The 19,941-nt window shown below is 45.0% G+C and overlaps 1 protein-coding gene across 2 annotated transcripts in view; it reads left to right on the forward strand.

The window, feature by feature from the left end:
* PAIP1 (poly(A) binding protein interacting protein 1) overlaps positions 1-17,704 on the forward strand; it is a 49,187-nt gene extending 31,483 nt beyond the window's left edge. For both annotated transcript variants that reach the window (XM_059725195.1, XM_059725196.1), the window contains exons 8-11: positions 2,129-2,246; positions 2,408-2,462; positions 7,483-7,576; positions 16,271-17,704. In XM_059725195.1, the coding sequence (XP_059581178.1) occupies positions 2,129-2,246; positions 2,408-2,462; positions 7,483-7,576; positions 16,271-16,364 (361 nt within the window). In that variant the 3' untranslated portion in view covers positions 16,365-17,704. The remainder of the gene's footprint in view (positions 1-2,128; positions 2,247-2,407; positions 2,463-7,482; positions 7,577-16,270) is intronic.
* Positions 17,705-19,941: the final 2,237 nt, after the last annotated feature.

The following is a 19,941-nucleotide window of genomic DNA, read 5'->3' on the forward strand; positions in this document are numbered from 1 at the left end:
AAATCTCCCGGATTGCTTTTAGTAGACATCAGGAGATCAGTGCTGATGCTGGTAGACTCTCAGCCAATCCAGGAGGGTTGGCAACCCTACTTCTCCCCCCCACATCCTCCCTCCGCCCCTCATACATGATTCTAAGGCAAGGGGCTTTTTTCCTCGTGTTAAATTGGGGGGTGAGGGGCTTATCTTAAAATCAAGTACATGTTGTACTATATTCTAACACATATGCCCCTAAGAAAAACATACCTTGTTTTTTTGGTTTGATTTTTTGTTTTTGTTTTGGTTTCAGTTTTTGGGGTGGTTTTTCCCATATGTTTTTTTCCCCATAAGTCTGTCTGTCTGTCATTTTCCCAGTCATGTCTTACTGACAGAATAAGTCCTCCTAAAAAGATGTAGTGTCTAAGAAATATGGCATCAGGAACTTGGTTGTGTGGCGGACTGTCTCCTGCAATGCCAAATTTATTCTATGTTCCTAGGTGTATTTAATGTATGTCACACAAGCTTAAGCCCCAGAAAGTTGCAAAGGTAGTAGCAAGAGTATTAATCCTATGCTGTAAGTAGTTATTTATATACAAGGTCCTGTAAAAAAAAAAAAAAAAGTGGCATTTCTGCATCACAGGCCTCCTCAAGTAGTTCACTTGCTGCTTCAGGCACACGTTACAGTGCTCAGGCAATACCTATGGCTGTGAAAGGGTTAACACAGGACTCTGCTATCTTGGTAGCTGCATGGTATACAGCAGGGGTGCCCAATCTTTTTGAATGTGGGGCCGGGTCATGAACTTGTTAGCACCCAGTGGACTGGCAGGAGCAGGCCTTCGCGCAGCCTGTCTAGACCGGCCACGGCCTGGGGGCGCAGGAGTCAAGGGGTGCCTCCTGACCCCACTGTGTCCTCCCTGCCACGTGGGCAGCCTCGAGGATGCTCCCACATCTGCGTGCTTGGGCTCAGCATCCAGGGGGACGTGGGGACTCTACGGGGGGGTTCAGGGACACCCCCCCTGCTCCCTCTCCCCCGGAGCAGCCTGAGCCCAAGCGGCAGGGGTCCCTCCCTCCCTGGGGCCCGCAACTCACCACCCCCAACACAATGTCTACGGGCATGGGGGGATGCAGGAAGGCGGGAGCAGCACTGGTTTCCCACCCCGACAGCCACAGCAGCTGCGGCAGCAGCATCTCCTGCAGGCCTGGCCGCAGCATCCCTCCAAGCCAGCATCCACGCCCCCTGCACCTGCCCGCCCACTGCACCGCAACCTGCTCCAGCCCACATAGCCAGTGGGGACTGGCGCAGGGCAGGGCCGGCATGCACATGAGGAAGGGAGGGGTGGGCCAAGGAAGGGACACCATCAAATGAGGGGGGAGGGGAGGAGCTGCATCACATTGGCAACATCAAGTTGACACGGTCCGTGTGGGAACCTTGTCCCTTCCCCAGCCCTTCAGCAGCCATTAGGAAGCTGCTGAGGGGCTGGGGGACGGACAAGGGGTGGGAATGAAAGTAAACAGTGTTTACTTTAGTTTCCCGTCGCAGCACCGTGGGCCTCAGAAAATGGCTTGGCAGGCCGCATGGCAGCCCACGGGCCGCATGTTGGACAAGCCTGGTATACAGTGTCTCTAGGCTTGCTGCTTTTCCAGTGAAGAAAACAGCTTCCCCAGTTCATGCACCTTAGTTTTGGGGGGTTGATTTTTGGGTGAATGGTATGGGTAGTGTATGAGAAAATATGGTATTTATATTATGTTGTGTATTTGGGCCTGGATTTTTGTAAAATTGTAATGGTAAATCCCAGTCTCCCCGAAATTAAATGTCATTTTCTTACATATTTGCGTAACTAATTGAAGTGATTGATTGCATAACAATGCTGTGTTAAACAAGCTTAAGTATTTGTTCCTTCAGAGCAAATTATTCTATCACAAATGCAGTTGCATAGATACTCAGGGACTTAAAATAGAGTTGTTAGCTACTGAAGTGTTGTTGTCTTACTGTTTCTCTTGCTATTAGCTACAAATCTCTGTTACATTATTTTAATGTACTTTAACTTATATAGCCAGCATGCACAACATTACAGAAGCTTTGAGTTTACATTTTTATAGGAAGTATTTTCTGTAGAGTATTAAGCAGTCTTGGTGCTTTTATCTGTTGCAGAGATGTAAAGCAGATGCTTCTGAAACTTGTAGAACTGCGGTCAAGTAACTGGGGTAGAGTTCATGTAACCTCGACGTATAGGGAAGCAACGCCGGAAAATGACCCCAACTATTTCATGGTATGAATACATTCAGAAACATCAGTTGTTCAGGTTAATATATGTTAATAAGGAAACAGGTATTCTTAACAGTAATGAATATTCTGGAAGTAGTGAAGTCTATTAATATAACTTTCAGGTTTTTATAAACGTGGATAATTTGTGTCAATTTTTTATTTTAGAACGAGCCAACATTTTATACCTCTGAGGGTGTTCCTTTCACTGCTGCAGACCCAGGTAGGCCTCTAGCTTTCATTTTCATGAAACTATAGCTAGGCCCTGTCCAAATAAGCACAAAGATTTAAAATAAGGTCATATAAATGGCAAATAATATTGATGCCCTGTTATCAGAAGTGTATGAATCTTCCTACTACCCAGCAAACAGGGACTAAAGAAAAAAACAAAGCTCTTTGGACATCACTGCCCCTTTTAAAGGAGGATAGCTGGCTGATTCTGCTATGCTGTTTTTCTGTTTCTCAGCTGTTGGAGGTAAAAGAAACATTTCTGTATTATGCGTGCTCCTAATTCTCACCTCCTAAATTTATTAGTAGCTTTCCCCTGTGATGTGATCTGTCATCCTCTGTACTTTTTCTTATAGTATGCCCTCTTGAGTTAACTGCCTCCTGAACTTTCGCTCTTGGGTAACCTTATGTTCAAAAGTCCTTTATTCATTAGTTCTTACAGGAGATGGTGTAGTTCATGTAGCAGATTTCTTTATAGAGAATTTCACCTCCAGGATAACATCACTTTCCAAAATGAGCCATTTCATAAAAAGAATTACCGAAATGTCTGTTCTTCAGGTCTAAGCTCTATGGAAGTGTGTGGAGTGAATACTCTGCTTCCAATTGGAAAATTTAACACAGAAGAAAAACTAAATTGATAGAAAGAGGCCACCATGGCTTGGGCAGACACGTCTCTCAGAAAGAGAGATGAACCAACCAGTCAGACAAAACTCTTGTTGTTTTCCATGGACCCCTGCAATGGGTAGCTGTAGCTTCAAGTCTTGGTTTGTTTCTTTTCATAGATTTCATAGACATTAGGGCTGGAAGGGACCTCGGAAGATCATCGAGTCCAGCCCCCCGCCCAAAGGGCAGGACGTCAGCTGGGGTCATAGGATCCCAGCAAGATAAGCATCCAGTTTCATCTTGAAGGTGTTCAATGAAGGCGCTTGAACAACCTCCGGCGGCAGGCTGTTCCAGACCTTGGGGGCTCGGACAGTAAAGAAATTCTTCCTTATGTCCAGCCTGAAACGATCTTGTAGTAGTTTGTGACCATTCGTCCTCGTCATCCCTTGGGGCGCTCTGGTGAACAAACGTTCCCCCAGATACTGGTGATCACCCCTGATAAACTTGTAGGTGGCCATCAGATCACCCCTGAGCCTGCGCTTTTCCAGGCTAAAGAGCCCCAGGGCTCTCAGCCTGTCATCGTAGGGTCTGCTTCCCTGACCCCTGATCATGCGCGTGGCTCTTCTCTGGACTCTCTCAAGCTTCTCCACATCCTTTTTGAATTGTGGAGCCCAAAACTGGACGCAGTACTCCAGCTGCGGCCTCACTAAGGCCGAGTACAGGGGGAGAATGACGTCCCGGGATTTGCTTGAGAAGCATCTATGGATGCAAGCCAGTGTTTTGGTCGCTTTACTAGCAGCAGCATCGCATTGCAGGCTCATGTTCATCTTGTGGTCAATGATGACCCCCAAGTCTCTTTCTTCCATAGTGCTAACCAACATAGCACTGCCGAGCCTATAAGGATGCTGCGGGTTTTTTTTCCCAAGGTGGAGAACCTTGCATTTATCGGCTTTGAACACCATCAGATTCTCATCCGCCCACTTGCTGAGCCTGTCCAGGTCAGCCTGGATCACCCGCCTATCTTCTGGCGTGGATGCTTTTCCCCAAAGTTTAGTGTCATCGGCGAACATGGCCAGTCCGCTTCTGACTCCAGTGTCCACATCGTTAATGAAGATGTTGAACAGTATGGGTCCAAGGACAGAGCCCTGGGGGACCCCACTGGTCACAAGACACCACGATGAGTGACTTCCATCAATTACTACCCTCTGGGTCCGACCCCGGAGCCAATTTTCCAGCCAGTGGATCGTGGGGGACCCAAGGCGACAATTGGCCAGTTTCTCCAAGAGACGATCATGGGACACCAGATCGAAGGCTTTTTTGAAGTCAAGATATATGACATCAATCTCTTCTCCCTTGTCCAGGTGATAGGTCACCTGGTCGTAGAAGGAAATGAGATTGGTCAAGCAAGACCTACCCGCAACAAACCCGTGCTGGCTATCCCTTAAGATGTTGGCGTTGGCCAGTCCATTAAGGATGGCCTCCTTAATAAACTTTTCTAAGATCTTCCCCGGGATAGAAGTCAGGCTGATGGGCCTATAGTTAGCCGGATCCACTTTCCTCCCTTTCTTGAAGATAGGCACCACGTTGGCCTTCTTCCAGTCTTCGGGCACTACACCAGAGCGCCAAGAGTTTTCAAAGATCCGCGCTAGAGGCTGGGCTATGATGCTTGCCAGCTCCTTGAGTACCCTGGGGTGAAGATTGTCAGGGCCGGCTGACTTGAAAGGTATCCAGCTTCTCAAGATGTTCCTTCACAAAGTCAGCATTAATGGAGGGCAGGGGATCACCCTCACCCGGACTTCCCGGCCCTGTAGCAGGCACAGGCGTCCCATGGGGCTGATGAAAGACCGACGCAAAGTACCTATTTAATAGGTTGGCTTTTTCCTGGGCGTCAGTTGTCAGTTGCCCCATCTGGTTCAGCAGGGGTCCAACGTTGCCCCTGCTTTTCCTCCGGCTCCCCACATATCTGAAAAAGGACTTTTTATTGTCCTTGATGCTCAAAGCTAGCTGGAGTTCAGTTGCAGCCTTGGCTTTCCTGGTCTGCTCCCTACAGGACCGGACCAGTGCAGAATAATCCTCCTTGGAGGTGACTCCCATCCTCCATCCTTTGTAGGCCTTTCTTTTTAGCCTCAGGAGGTCTGCTAGGTCCCTGGAGAGCCAGGGGGGCTGCTGTGCCCTCTTGCTGCCTTTCCTCCAAGATGGAATAGACTTAGTTTGTGCATTGAGGATCGCTCCCTTGAGGAGCAACCACTCTTCTTGAACTCCCCTCTCCCTGCGGTCACAGTCCCTTAGGGCCTCACTGACAAGCCTCCTGAGCTTGTCAAAGTCGGCTTTCCTGAAATCAAGGACTTGCGTGTTGCTGACCGACTTGCCAGCTTTTCGGTGGATGGTGAAGGTGATCAGCTCGTGGTCGCTGTCACCCAGCTTCCCATCGATCACTAGGTCGCCGACTAGGTCCTCCCCAGTAGCCAGCACCAGGTCGAGCAGCGCTTTGCCTCTCATTGGCCCATAGACTTCTTAAGTCAGGTAGAGGTCATCCACGCACGAGAGGAAGCTCTGCGACCGCTCAGATTTTGCTGAGCGATCCTCCCACGAGATGTCTGGGTAATTGAAGTCACCCATGACAACCATGGTCCTGGAGCAAGCTGCCTCAGCCAGTTCCTGGGCAAACTCCTGGTCTAGCTCAGGACTTTGGGTGGGAGGTCTGTAATAGACTCCCACCATTGTGTCCCCTGTGCCGTGTTCCCCACGGATTTTAACCCAGAGGGTCTCCAGCCATCCACCCTGGTCGCCAATATCGGCTTGCAGGGACGCGTAGCTTTCCTTAACATAGAGAGCTACACCCCCGCCCCTTTTCTCTACACGATCCCTCCTGTACAGGGTATAGCCATCTATACCCGTGGTCCAGTCATGGGCGGAGTCCCACCAGGTCTCCGTGATCCCTATGACATCGTAATTGTTTGCACTGAGCAGGAGGATGAGCTCCTCCTGCTTATTCCCCAAGCTCCTGGCATTTGTGTACAGGCAGGCAAGCGCCCCCTGGGGGGCTCCTTCCTTGCCCACAGATTTTACCAGGGCTGGGGCTGGGGCGGGCTCCCTTGAGTGCCATGATCCGCTGGCTTTGCAAGGATTGTTCAGCGGGCCAGCAGTGGCGGTCGTCCCCCCGTCCCCCAGCGGGCTTAGTTTAAAGCCCGGTGGAGCAGGTCAGCCAGTCTGGCTGAGAAGAGCCTCCTCCCTAGGGGAGAGAGGTGGAGACCATCTCTTCCCAGCAGCTCGCTGCCTCTCTCGCCAAAGAGCGGGCTGTGGTCATGAAAGCCAAAGCCTTCCTGATGACACCAGTGCCGCAGTCTTTGGTTGACCACATAGATCCTCCTGTCCCTTCTCAGCCCATAGCCTGAGACTGGGAGGATTGACGAGAACACCACCTGTGCCCCCAGACCCTTAAGCCCCGCTCCCAAATCCCTGTAGCGCCTCATGACCTGGCTGGGAGTGCTCCGAGCCGTGTCATTGGTGCCCACATGAATAAGGAGCATGGGATATCGGTCTGTGGGTTTGAGGAGCTTGGGGATCCTCTCTGCAATGTCCCGGATGCGGGCCCCTGGGAAGCAGCAGACTTGCCGGGCTAAGGGGTCAGGGTGGCAGATTGGCCCCTCCGTCCCCCTCAGGAGGGAGTCTCCCACAACAAACACCTTACGTTTTGTCTTGGGGAGACATTGGGGAGACATTTTTCATTGGCAAAACTCCTTTTTTTTTTTTTCCAATTGACTCTCTCAGAAGAGTAGCACAGAAAGAGGATTGTTTAGGTAAGTTGGTATAGATTTGTGGTTTAAGCTTAAACCATATGGAGATAAATATACTCACTATTTTTGTAATCCTCAGGAGACTTAGACGGTTCTATCCTGCCCTAGACTTAAAGAATGCAAATATCTTCAAGCACTTTCCCTGTGGAATGGAGAGCCCAGACTTGGCTTCCCATGCTCAGCTTAGAGGAGTTTGGTGCATCCATCCCCAGTGCCTATTGCCATTCATCCAAACAGTCAAAAATCCTCTAATGTATTTTGTAAATTTTTGTATTTATTTTGCACTTAGTAGGAAAAGGTCTCTTATTTCATCTAGTTATGGCATAGCATTTTGTACCCTCTTCAGGGACCTTGTGATTATTGTCATACTTGTCTGGAGAAATGAATTTCCTGCTTGACTTGGTAAGTGAGTGCAGAGTCACGCAAAAACAGAAATGGAGGTCATGCAGCATAGACAGTTTTGTTTGCAATGCCTGATAAAAAGACTGTGCTTGGACCATGTAGTTGGATTTTAGTTTAAAAGACTATTTTTGCTCTGTTCTAAGGTACATTCTCATGTTAAGACCTCTGAGAAATGCTCATGTACTAAACGAAGGGGTTTTTTTCTGTTTGTAGATTATCAAGAGAAATATCAAGAGTTGCTTGAAAGAGAAGATTTGTTTCCAGATTATGAAGAAAATGGAACAGACTTATCAGGAGCTGGAGATCCGTATGTTGTGCTTTAGATTTGATTTAATTTGATTGAGAATGTCCTTAATTTTCATTTAAAGTTTTAAGCTAGGTATAGACATTATACTAATAGGCATAAGTGATCGGAAACTGATCTAAACCTGTAACAGAATAGAAATTCAGTGCACATAGACCGGTTTAAAAATGGTGGAATCCAGTCTAAGATGGACCTGGATCGATGCGGTATCAGATTTAATCAGTGTATTTTAGACTGATCTATCAAACTTCTGAACCAGATTCCCCTCCAGACTCAACTTAGGGTGCTACCTCAGGCATCCCAGGCTCCTTTGCAGGCCCCCCAACCCTACCTTGCAGGGCAGGTGGACTAGCCTCCCCCATGCTCATTTGCTCTGACCAAGTACTAGGCCAGCCTCACTCCTGTGCTGTCCCAGAACTGAGGGAGCAAAGCCTCTGCTCCCAAACCCTGCATCATGCCTGCACCTGTCAGCTGAACCGGGCAGGAGGGGGAGGGGATGAAACCCCTGCTCCCAACCCCCACCCCCTCAATGCTCAGATCTGCCCAGCTGGGAGACTCCCCACACAGCAGCTAGGCAGCAGCTAGAAGGAGAACAGGTCTGTGGAGAGGAGCCCTGCTGGCCAGTTGAGCCAGGTAACAGAGGGAAAAGCTCTCGCTGTGCAGGCCTCCCAGCTGTGCAGACCTGAGCTCTAGGAGGGCTGGGGCAGGGGGCTCCAGCAGGGGGCCAAGGTAGCAGCTGGGGGGGGGGGCCCAGGGCTGTAGAGAGGGACCCCACTAGCCAAGCCAGGAAGCCACCCTGTTTGCTCCCCCTGCCTACTCTGGGCTGTGTGCTAGCTGAGCCAGGAGCTGCAACTGGGCAGAGGTGCTGCGGCCTGACCGCCAAAGCCTCCATTCCTGCACCCCCTCTCCCTGTTGCTGTGAGGGGCCCAATCCTTCTGTCTGCAGAGTGCCCACCCCCTGTGCCACCGCCAACAGGGATGCCACTCCGGAAGCCTAGGGCTGGACATGGGAGAGGGCCTATGGTGACAGCAAGACATTGGGGATGTGTTCCTGACATCCAGTAAGGGATGACCCCACTCAGCTGCGCTTGGTTGCCCTTTGGCGGTTTCCAGCACACTGGGAGGCATGCGGGAGTGCCCTCTGCCTTCTGGCCTCAGGCAGTGCAAGCATCTGCATGCCCCTGCCCCCACCACCACTGAAGGGTGAACGTGTGTTCTGTTCATTCCCAATCCAGTCTACACAGCTTTGATCGATTCTGCCTCGGGCTTTTTGCATGTCTGTACTTAGACTTAAATTAGGGGTGGGCAAAATCCAGCCTGCAGGCTAGATCCAGCCACCAGTGGACTCCATTTCCAAGCAGCCCCTGTCTTCATGGCTGGGGCCGGTCTCCATGGAGACCCCAGCCACAGCTGTGATGTGATAGTGCAAAGCTAGGGTTGCCATGGAGACCGGCCCCAGCTGCGCTAGCAGGGTGCGCAGCAGGCCAGGGACCTGCTCTGCAGTTGCTGGGATCTTGCAGTGGGGGGCAGCTTGGTCTGGGGCCAGGGCAGAGGCGTGATCTGCAGGCTCGGGGCAGGGATGCCCTGGCAGCAGATCACAAGTTTTCCCTGGCTCTGGACCACGCTGTCACCATTGCAAGGAGCCAGGGCAGAGCCACTGTGCTGCCTGAGTGCCCCTGCCTGGAGCATGCAGGCTGCAGATTGGGGCTGTACCTTGGCCCCGACCTAGTTGCCCACACTGCAAGATCCTAGCAGCTCTGAAGCAGCCCCCTGCCACGCCCCACGCCCTACCAGCACAGCTGAGGCTGGTCTCCATGGCAGCCCCAGCCTTGCACTGTCACAGCCCAGCTGTGGCTGGGGTCTCCATGGAGACCGGCTCCAGCTGTGCAAGCAAGGGCTGCTGGGAGATAGAGTCCGTCTGCTGCCTGAATCCATCATTTTGTACACCTCTGCCTTAGAGCCAAGTCCCAGCACAACATGTAAAGCTACTTAGTGAGGGTTATGGTATTAGACTTAGTGGGCCAGACTTTGCCTGACCCTGCTCCAAGGCTAAGTACAGACATTCAAAAAGCCCAAGGCAGAATCGATTTCTAAACATACAAATTGGTCTTTGTTTCCATAATAGAGTTATCCTGGCTCCACTGCGCACATTATATGTAAATACAGGATAATAACAACAATAAGACCTTACTTTAAAATAACAGTGAAGTTGCAAAGTCAAGCATTTGAAAGTTAGGAAATTCCAGAGTTAAGGTTGTTTATGGAACCTTAATTCAGCTCCTTTGTGCTTTTCTCTTAGTATGTGGGGGGCTTAATTATATATATTACCTGTTTTTCCTATTTTTTTTTTTCCCCCTTGATAACCCTGCCTCATTCAGTGCATGGGATGACTGGTGTTTACTGAACACTAGTTCAGGTGGATAAGGAGAAGTAATTGATGTAATGCATCTCATCTTTAGTAAAACTTGTGATGCTATCCCATATATTTCTTATAAGCAAACTAAAGAAATATAGTCTAGAAGGAATTGCCATAAGATGAGCATGTGCACAGCTAACTGAAACATTGATATTTGGTTGATCTTTGGAGTGGTTGCTAGATTTGGCCTTTTAGGAGATAACCCTCCAGAAGCTGCCCAGGATGCACCACAGGGAGGTATCTATCATGCACCATCATTCTCAATAATGGGAAGTGCTTACGTAAAAGAAACACTGGAGAACACCATCACTGCATTATACTGTCTGACAAGCAACCATCTAAAGACCTAACCCATCCATTTACTATAGAGGAATTGACAGTCAGCATAAGCCTACTAAAACATGGGAAGTTAGTGGGAGTAGGCAACATACTCGCTGAGATGATACAATACCTAGGACCCCTTGCAAGGCAATGGCTCCTTGATCTATTAGACACATGCCTGATGAGTAAACAAATACCATCTGTATGAAGGAAGGCAAGAGTCCTAGCTCTGCCCAAATCAGGGAAAGACCTTACATCACCAAAAAGTTACTAAACTGATCTTCCTCCTCAGCATTGCCTGCAAACTCAACGAATGTCTAATCTTGCACTGAATTTCACCCTTGGTAAATTCCAGACTTACACAAGACCCAAGCGAGTTTTAGACCAAGTCGATCCCATGCAGGCCAACTATTTAAACCTCACACCGCATATTGAAGATGGTTTCCAACAGAAGCTGATCACTAGTGCAGCGTTTGTTGAGGTATCTGCTGCATACAATACTGTCCAGCACTGCAGCATGATCCACAAACTGTACCTTATGACTGATGACTTGGATCCAAGCCAGACTATCTGTAGCCTCTTGGAGAACAGGCTCTTCAGTGTGGAACTAAAAGGCCAGAAAAGTAGATGGCACTCCCAAAAGAGTGGCTTATCACAAGGCAGTGTGCTCACTCCACTTTTATTCAGCATCCATGTTAATGATCAGCCACTTCCTGTCGAATGTCAGTGCTTCATCTATGCTGACACTCTCCGCATTACCACGCAGCAGAAGAATTTTAGGGACGCAAAGAGGATCCTGGAGAGGGCACTGAACAAGATGTCAGATTTTTACCTAAATAATTATCTCAAACTCAGCCCTAGCAAAACCTGAATCTGTTCTTTCCATCTGAGAAACTGGGATGCAGAACAACACCTGAATGTCACCTGGGGTGACCAGAGTCTTAAATATCAGAAACACCCCATCTATTTAGAGGTAACACTGGACTATACACTTAGTTACAAAAAGCACATATTAAATACCAAAGCCAAGGTCAACACACAAAAAAACCCAATTCTGTGTAAGTTCATGCCTTAACTCTGTTTCTCTATGGCTAAATATGTCTGCCCCACCTGGGAATGCTCAAGTCACAGTAAACATTAACACTGCCCTAAATGATGCATAGAGTCCCCTGTAGTTCAGTGGTAGAATCCTTGTCTGTCTCAGTGGCCTAAATTGGGGATGAAAGGTTTGGGCAGCCTCTTCCCACCCACTCCTCCCCACCCTCCGCAAGCACAAAAAAACCCCAAAAAACCAAACAAACCCCCAAACAAACAAAAAACTTCCTCCCTAGGCATATGCATTGAAGGTCTGGATGACTTCTCATGTGTACACCGTGATCTGGAAAGATCAACAGTTGCCATGAAATGATACATGCAGAACTATAACAGGCTGCATGAAACCTACCACTGTTTCTTGCCTATATGCACTATGGCATAGCACCCCTTTACATCAGGAGGAAACTAGCAAGCAACATTAACCAGCAGGTAAAAGAGTCAGATGACAGCTACCTGCTGTACGGAAATCACTCAGCACATGGTCACGCCTCATTGAGAAATAGCCATTTTGTCATCTACTGTACCATTGACCACATCACTGGAATCGGCCAGAACGACCCTCTGGCAAAAAGAATGGGAGTAACTAGGCAACAAATCTATTTAATGGATCCAGCGAGGAATTGCCCCCAGAAAGGAGCTGGCATCAGGCTTCAACTACAAATCGCATAAGTAGTGGACCCTGAATAGATTGAGAATGGCTCTCAGAAAATGCAACTTTCTTATGAAATTGCAGGGCCCCTGTGCAATCAACCAGTGTGTTTGTTAGGAGAAGCAAGCCATGGATCATCTCCTGAGATGCCCTGTAGCACCACTATGCACCCCATAAGATCTGGCAACACCAACACCAGAAGCAGTGGCTTGTGCAGAATATTGGGAGCAGACAATATAGAAAGGTTGGACTGGAGACACGATGATGAAGACTGAAAAAATTGTATTCAAAGAGTAGCTATCCTCTGGTTCACTGCCAGGTTACAAAAGAGAGTTCAATTAGGACTCCATAGGGCTTCTTCCTAGGTCAGGGAATATGGATGTCATAGGAAGTACAATTACAAAATTATGGTTGATACCAGCCTCAGTGGGCTTGCAAGTCTTATGGAGGACAAGTTTGGAATTCAGAATGATCTTGATTAAATCTGAAATCCACAAGAGGAAATTCAGTAAACACACTTGCAAAGGACTGTGCTTAGGAAAGAGAATTCGGATGCACTAATACAAAATGGGGAATAGTTGGCTTGGCAGCAGTACTGAGGAAAAAGACATTGGGATTATAGTAGACAACAAACTGAATGAGTCAATAATGTGATACTGTTGGAAAAAGTCAAATGTCATTCTTGGGTATTAACAGGGGTGTCCTATATAATAAATCCTGTCTGTGCTGATGAGGCCTCAGCTGGAGGACTATATCCAGTTTGGGGCACAACAGTTTAAGAAATATATAGCCAAACTGGAGAGAATCTAGAGGGTAGCCACAAGAATAAGAGGTTTAGAAAAATATCAACTATGAAGAAAAATGGAAACAATTCAATTTATGTAGTGCAGAGAAGCCAAGATTAAGAAACAGACAATACTGATGATCTTCAGATATGTAAACGGTTGTTAAAAAGAGGACAGTGTGTAATTGTTTGCTATGTTCATTGAGGGTAGGGCAAGAAGTAATCTGATTTAATCTGGAGCAAAAAAATAATAGGTTGGGTATTAAAAAAACAATCAAACAAACTTCAGTTAAAAGGACAGTACAGCAGTAGAGTGGGCTACTGGGCCTGTTGTGGAATTGTATTGGAGGTTTTTAAGAACAAGTTAGACAAGCACCTAGTGAGTGATGTAGGTTTACTTAACCTGCTTCAGGGCAGAGTGAACGACTGGGTGGTCTCTTGAGGTGTTCCTTCAAGCCATATATTTCTCTTATTTAATTTTAGGCTTGCTCAGTGTGTGGCCTCATATCTTCTTTACTGCACACTATTTAAATCAAGCTCTAACTTAAGAATTTTTGTTTTCCTCATAATCTTCTGTGGCATTTGTCAATATAGTACCGCATAGGAGAGTTTCACAAACATCTAAGACAGGTGCTGGTGCCATCTTCCTTTTAGAGTTGTGGAATTGAGGCAAAAAGAGAATAAAATGACACTGCCCAATGATTTTTAATGTCTTATTGAAGAGGCCTGGGCCCCAACTTCTTTGAGGCTACTAAACAATGCACAATTTCATATACTAAGCCTACAACTCCCATAGACATCATATGAAGCTGTGAAGGCTTCATGCGCCTCCAAATCAGTCTTAAGATCTCATGTTAGACACTCAGAAAATGAGAAATGCACAATTCGTGGTCACCTGTCAGGATAAAGATTTTGCAGTGCATGCCTGCAGCTCCTGCCCTAGCCCGAGAAAACCCTGCACTGGACTCTGCAGGGGACCGGGCTCATTCCACTCCAGGTGGAGTCTGGGGACCTGCACGGCAGGGGGTGGGGAAGGCGGTGGGCTTTGGCACGGGGCTTTTCCAGCTGCGAGTGCAGGAGCTGCAAGCGTGCCACGGTAGAGGTGGCAGCAGGAGCCAGCTGACAACTGTGGGGACTGGGCTGGCTCCCACTACGTTCTGTGATCCCAGGGTTGTAATTGGGATCCAAGCGGTGCAGTGCTGCACGGCCACGTACCTCCTGGCAGCGTGCTGTTCCTGACTGCAACATCGGAACTGCAGAACACAGCAGGAGCCAGCTCAGCCCCACGGTTCCCAACTGGCTCCTAGTGCTGCCAACCCTGACCTCCAGGGTTCCATGCTCCCACCCACTGGCACTCCGCCGCCCCGCCTGCTAGCACTGCCTTTCCTCTGCTGCTTTCCTTTACTTCCCACTTGCAGCTCCAGCACTGCATGGTTTAGGCTGCAGGGTCAGGACTACACGACACAGCCGGAGCACCACGTGGTTGCCAGCTGGGAACTGCATAGTACTGGCTGGACCCGGGTGGCTCTTGCTGCCCCGGCAATCCTCCTTGCCCTCCGCCCGTTCTTACCTGAATTTCTCTCTCCGGTGGAGTGAACAGCCCCAGGCTCCCAGGTTAGAAGCTTCTGCAAAGGCAGAAACTTCCAGCTAGGGGTGGGGCAGGGCCGGTGGGCCTTTTTACTGCTGCTGCCATCTTCCCCTGGGTCCTGCTGCCACTGATTCATGTCATCTTTGACAGACAGTCAGGGCAGATAAATAATAATTAAAAAAAAAATGTTAGGAGCCCCGCGGGTCAAATAGAATGGCCTGGTTGGCCGATCGAGCCCGTGGGCTGTATTTTGCCCACCCCTGTTGTAAATTTAAGACTATGGATTTTTCTCCCTTTACCTGGATTAGTTTATGTAACCCCTATGTTCCTAAGTGGGTTAATGGCTTTGTTTTTGTCTCCTACCCACCTTGCCTCTCAGCGGGTCTTCCTCATTTTTCTTTCCTCCTTCCCTACCCTTTGTATTCTAATTACTGCTTTCTATGTAGAATCATGCTTCCTGCAGTCTGATGAAGTAAACTTGCTACTTACGAAAGCTTATGATTTATTTAGTCTATAACATGCAAATCTACCCTGTCTTCTGCCTTTGTTAGTTTTGCCATCGGCAGATAGATCAGTAAATATTTGTTCCTCTTTTTTTTTTTTTTTTTTTTTTTTTTTTTTTGCAAGAACCTTGTACAAAACCTTATTTCAGGAAATTAAGTATTTTAAAAATGTTCCTCATCCATAAAATATTTGGCATTTTTATAAGTGAGTACACTAATGATCTATTTAAAAATGTAAAATGGCTCTGTAACATTCTAGAATTTTTTACATGTATACTTGTGCTCTTAAGTAGTCGAGGCTGTAGACAGGTGAAACAACTATATTAATTTAAAAAAGGGTGTATGCTACTTCTGAATATGGGTTAAGTGATCTATTCTGTTTCTTCCCCACCCCCCTCTCTGCAATACCACAATAAGTGAAAGCCAAAGCAGGGCAAGTTTACCACCCCCAAAATGAACAGCTGCTAAATTATTGTGGTTTGCCTTCAGCTTGAAACATACTAACCTTCTCTCCCACCTCTTTAATAGACATGATAGTTTCAGTTGTCCACCTTACATGAAATGGCTAAAATAAAACCCAAGTCTACTTTAACATTAGGCAAAGCATAGTGGCAAATGTGAGCTTTTAGAAGAGATTGCAACTGTACATTCTTAGGATGCTGTTTCCATCAGATCTCACAAGCTAAGCAGTCATGTGGATCTGCCATGGATTATCTCTAGGTGCTGCACAAAATTGAGCATTGATCAGTTGTCATTTTTTCATTTTAGTCCTGAAAATTGTCCCACTGATGTTGGTGATTCTGTCTGATAGAAGGCTCTGTTGGTGATCGCAAAAGAAACTATAACACTTTCCATGAAGTATTGTTAGGGAAAAGAACACTCACTTCATTGTGCCTAAATTTGCTGTTTGACTTCATTTTGAGTCTTCATTCTTCACTGTAATGACCTAAATTATGTATTATTAAGGTTTTTCTCATATTCATCATCTTTTGCAATAATGAGTTATACTTAAAGCCATGAGCTGAATATGTTGGTGTCAGGTGGGAAATATATTTCGGTCACTTTATCGTTGGCTTCCTATATCTGACTCTTTAAAGCAACGATCCTCCTTTTCATTAATATGGAGTTAAAAAAGATACTGAATTGTGTTCCTTAGAACTTTTTTTTCTTAATGAATGTGATTTCTCCTGCCTGTAGACAGTAGTGTAATATTTTTACCATTACTTATTAGAAGGATGCCTTTGTCACCAAAGACTAACAAAAATAACTTATCTTCTGTTTCTCTCTCTCTCTCAAAAAAAAAATCTTTACAAATAACAGATTTTGCTTGGGTTTTTTATAGGTATTTTGATGACATGGATGATGAGATGGATCCAGAAATAGAAGAAGCATATGAAAAATTTTGCCTAGAATCAGAACGTAAGAGAAAACAGTGAGATGTTAGAGATTTAAATATTAGCTTAATTAAGGCAGTTTAGAGATGATTAGCAAGCAGGGACACCACAAATCTTGTAATATTTGTATCAAACTAAGGAAGTTGAGGGGCGGGGTGGGTTGAGTACTAAAGTTATGCAATTTCCATTTTGTTAAACTGAATCTGCCAAAAACTGTAAACTTATGCCCTGTAACTTAAAATGTTGTGTATATATCATAGTTTATTTTATGTACAGTTAAATGAACAGTGTTCTGGCTGCAATAAAATTGATTTGAGAAGTGTCACTGAAATAAAACTTTACTAACTGGGAACTGTTCCATTAAATAATGATACTTTTCTCATGGAAAAATAAATTGTTAAATGAACTGCTTACTTATTTTAGCATACAATAAGACTGGCTTCACCCTTTTTAACCATATGGGAGTTATCTGGAATTTCACATTTTTAGGTTAATTTTATGTGATGGTAGATAGATTTTTCCAATCCTCTTCTCCTCTCTCTCTCCCCCCCCCCCCCCCCCCCCCCAAGTTTTGCAAGATCTAGAATTTTCTCTGTGATGCACAGAGTATTTTTTTTTCTTCCTTCCTGGAATAAATATTTTTAATATATGATATTGTTAATATGTAAGCACTGATTTGGAGGCCAAGTGCTTTAAGGTCATTTGGTTCAGAGAAGCTATTTCCAAATTTTCTAAGAGGAAGCTACCACTAAATGTTTTCCAATGTTCTTCTACACACATACAGTAACGTAACTAGATTTTTAGCTTATTCTACACAGTAGTGTATGCAGCTTTGAATCAACATATTCTTGAATGTATTTAACATAACTAACATGTTGACACTGCTGATAGAACCCTAGAACTTTATTTTTTTTTTCATATGACAGGTAATTTATATAAGTTATTTTCTTAATTCTGTAGTTTGGGATGTATCAATTTTTACATTTCAGAAATAGTAACAAAGTCTTACCTCCTTTGTTTCCAGTGTAACTGTGTATTTTATGGCTTTTCCAGGAGAACTCTACAACAGTCCTTGTTGTCTGTATTTCAGTTGTACTGGTTCTTGACATTTGGTGTAGGATAATTTGGGTAGAACCATAATTGTCAAAATCAAAATGCTTGTGCTTCAACTTCCCAAAAAGTACATAAAATGGCTTATGTAAAGAGAACATATCTATTGTAAATATGCATGTAAATAATTCTATTAATATTGCACTGTAACACATTTGGTATGGTACCTTGTGTGTTGCTAATGCAGTTATCATTGACTACATTTTCTGGATGTTTGTTCAGCATATTCATTTAGATTAAGTTTAAAAAAATAAAATCTAACTTGCTTTCTTTCCCTTTGTATACTCTCACTATGCTTTGCCATCTTGCTTTACAAGAAAAACAAAAAAAAACTTATTAAGAACATTTTCCAGCCTGTTTCCTTTAATAGTACACAACTGCATTAATGATTTTTCCCCCTCCTAATACTGATTTTAAAAAACATTCTTACAACAATGCTACACTTGGAAGTAAAATATAAGCATTTCAGAAGGTCCAAATACAGTCCAGAAATTGTAGATAAGTGTAAATTTAAATCACCCTTTTCACAATGTCAGTTTCTGTTTTGCTCATTTTCAGGTGCAAATATATCAGCAGAGAAGTAATGTAACTAGATCTAGTGAGCATTTTTCTTGCAAAGAACTGGTTTGTTTTTTTTAAATCCAAAACCAAGGTAAAATTCCTAAGTGACTGTAGACTGGTGCTTTGGAAAAGTGTGGTAATAAGAATGGGAAATCTCTTCAAGCTATGTGCAAAAAACAAGGAGTAAATGAGCTTCTAATTAACTGTGTTTTCAATTTAAATGTATTGTGTCTAGGCAGTAGTGCCTCCAGAGATTCTGTGCCTTTACTAAAAGACAAAACTGACAGTCAGCATTTCTTTTCTTCAGCCTGAAAAGCAACTGTCTGACTGGATGGATGGGTGGGTGTGTGCATCTTGTCTACCTGCAGGGAGAAAGTTTGTAATAGATCTAGAGTTTATGCTATGGAACATGTCTGTTTATATGTAAATATTTGTACACTTGTTTAAAAAAATGTTTCAGTATGGATTTAATTGAATTATAGATGTAACCTGCATTAATAGAAACTTTTAGGGGTTTTTTTTGCCTGCCTTTTGTGGTTTTGTTTTTTTTTTAAACCAACCCCACCCTGCATGCGCACACAAGCGCACCCCCCTTGATTTAAGTTAAAGATATAGCTTATACATAAATGTAAAAGGCTTGTAAGAAATGCAGGTTCTTTTTTATTGGATTAGGAAAAAGATAATATAAAAGGAAAAGATGTTTTCATACTTACAATAGGGCAGAAGTAGGATTGAATAATCTTTTAACTTCATTTCCTTATTCTTATGGTCTTAATTTTCAGTGTTAAAAAGGTTGCTTTGAACATGCACATACCCCATCCTCCAGAGAGTTTGTTTTTTTTTTAACTGGGCATTTTTAAGAAGCACTGTCACATGGTGGTTTCTTAGTAGTGTTTAAACTGATGTTGGTATTTCCCTGATCCCTGCCTCTGCTTCCTGGATGTAAATAGAAACTGAGTTCCAAGCAGGTGACTTCACTGTTAGAAACCTTCAGGCAGAAAGCTGAGTGTTTCAGTTGCTGATTACCAGAATTCCTCTCTTCTTTCATCCCTGGCTGGCTTACAAAAAAGAGAGACAAAAGCATAGTATAGTTCTGTTGACTTGGCAAGAAATTCAAAACCTACTTGCCTACTTCTGAAGCTGTGCAGTAATAAAAAGGGCACAGTGAATGGTGAAAGGGAAGTTTGTTTATCTATTTAGCTGATACCTTTTTATATTGCCCTCCTTGTTACGCCTGTTGTTTCATTCACTATCAGCACTGGTTTCCTTGGTCTGTGCCTCATCTTCCTGTATACTTCTGTATGGACAGAGAAGAAGTTGTTACTGTCATTGTCACTAAAGAACTGGATTCAGGAAACTATTCCAGCAACATGCAGCTGCCAAAGCATTGTCTGTCCCCTTCAGCTCTAAAATGGTGGCACTATCCTGACTGGCTCAGAAGCCCAGTGAGCACTTAATGTTAACCAGTGAGACCCAAGAATATTTATGCCCCAGGTGACTTGTAATGACATACTCCAGTTAAGAAGAAAAAAACCCATAGCACATTAATATTGGCACAGTTGAATAAGAGATGTGTGTTGCCTCATTCAGTGTTGTAGCAGATAGTTTTTTAAAAACAAAATCTTATTTATGTATTTGATTCACATGCTGCCCTTCTTAAAAAGAAGAAAGGGGGCTTATTTGATTAATAACCTGTCCTGAGCTTTTTAGGGAAGACAGCATACCACAAAAGACATATATAAGTTTATAATATTTTCTGTGACGTGCTGCAAGTTTTAAATTTAAGAGCTGCTTGGGAGCCACAGTTTGACTTGCTGCTTTAGAGGAACAGAGACATTTCTACTGTGTGCTTTAACATCTGCATTGAAATTTCCCTCGGATCACTAATTCAGCTCCTCTCTGCATATTACCTTTTTCCTGTTCTTAATCTCTCCAAGCTGTGCATCTG

The sequence above is a fragment of the Alligator mississippiensis genome, chromosome 3, assembly GCF_030867095.1.
Source record: "Alligator mississippiensis isolate rAllMis1 chromosome 3, rAllMis1, whole genome shotgun sequence".
In the NCBI taxonomy this organism is placed as follows: domain Eukaryota; kingdom Metazoa; phylum Chordata; order Crocodylia; family Alligatoridae; genus Alligator; species Alligator mississippiensis.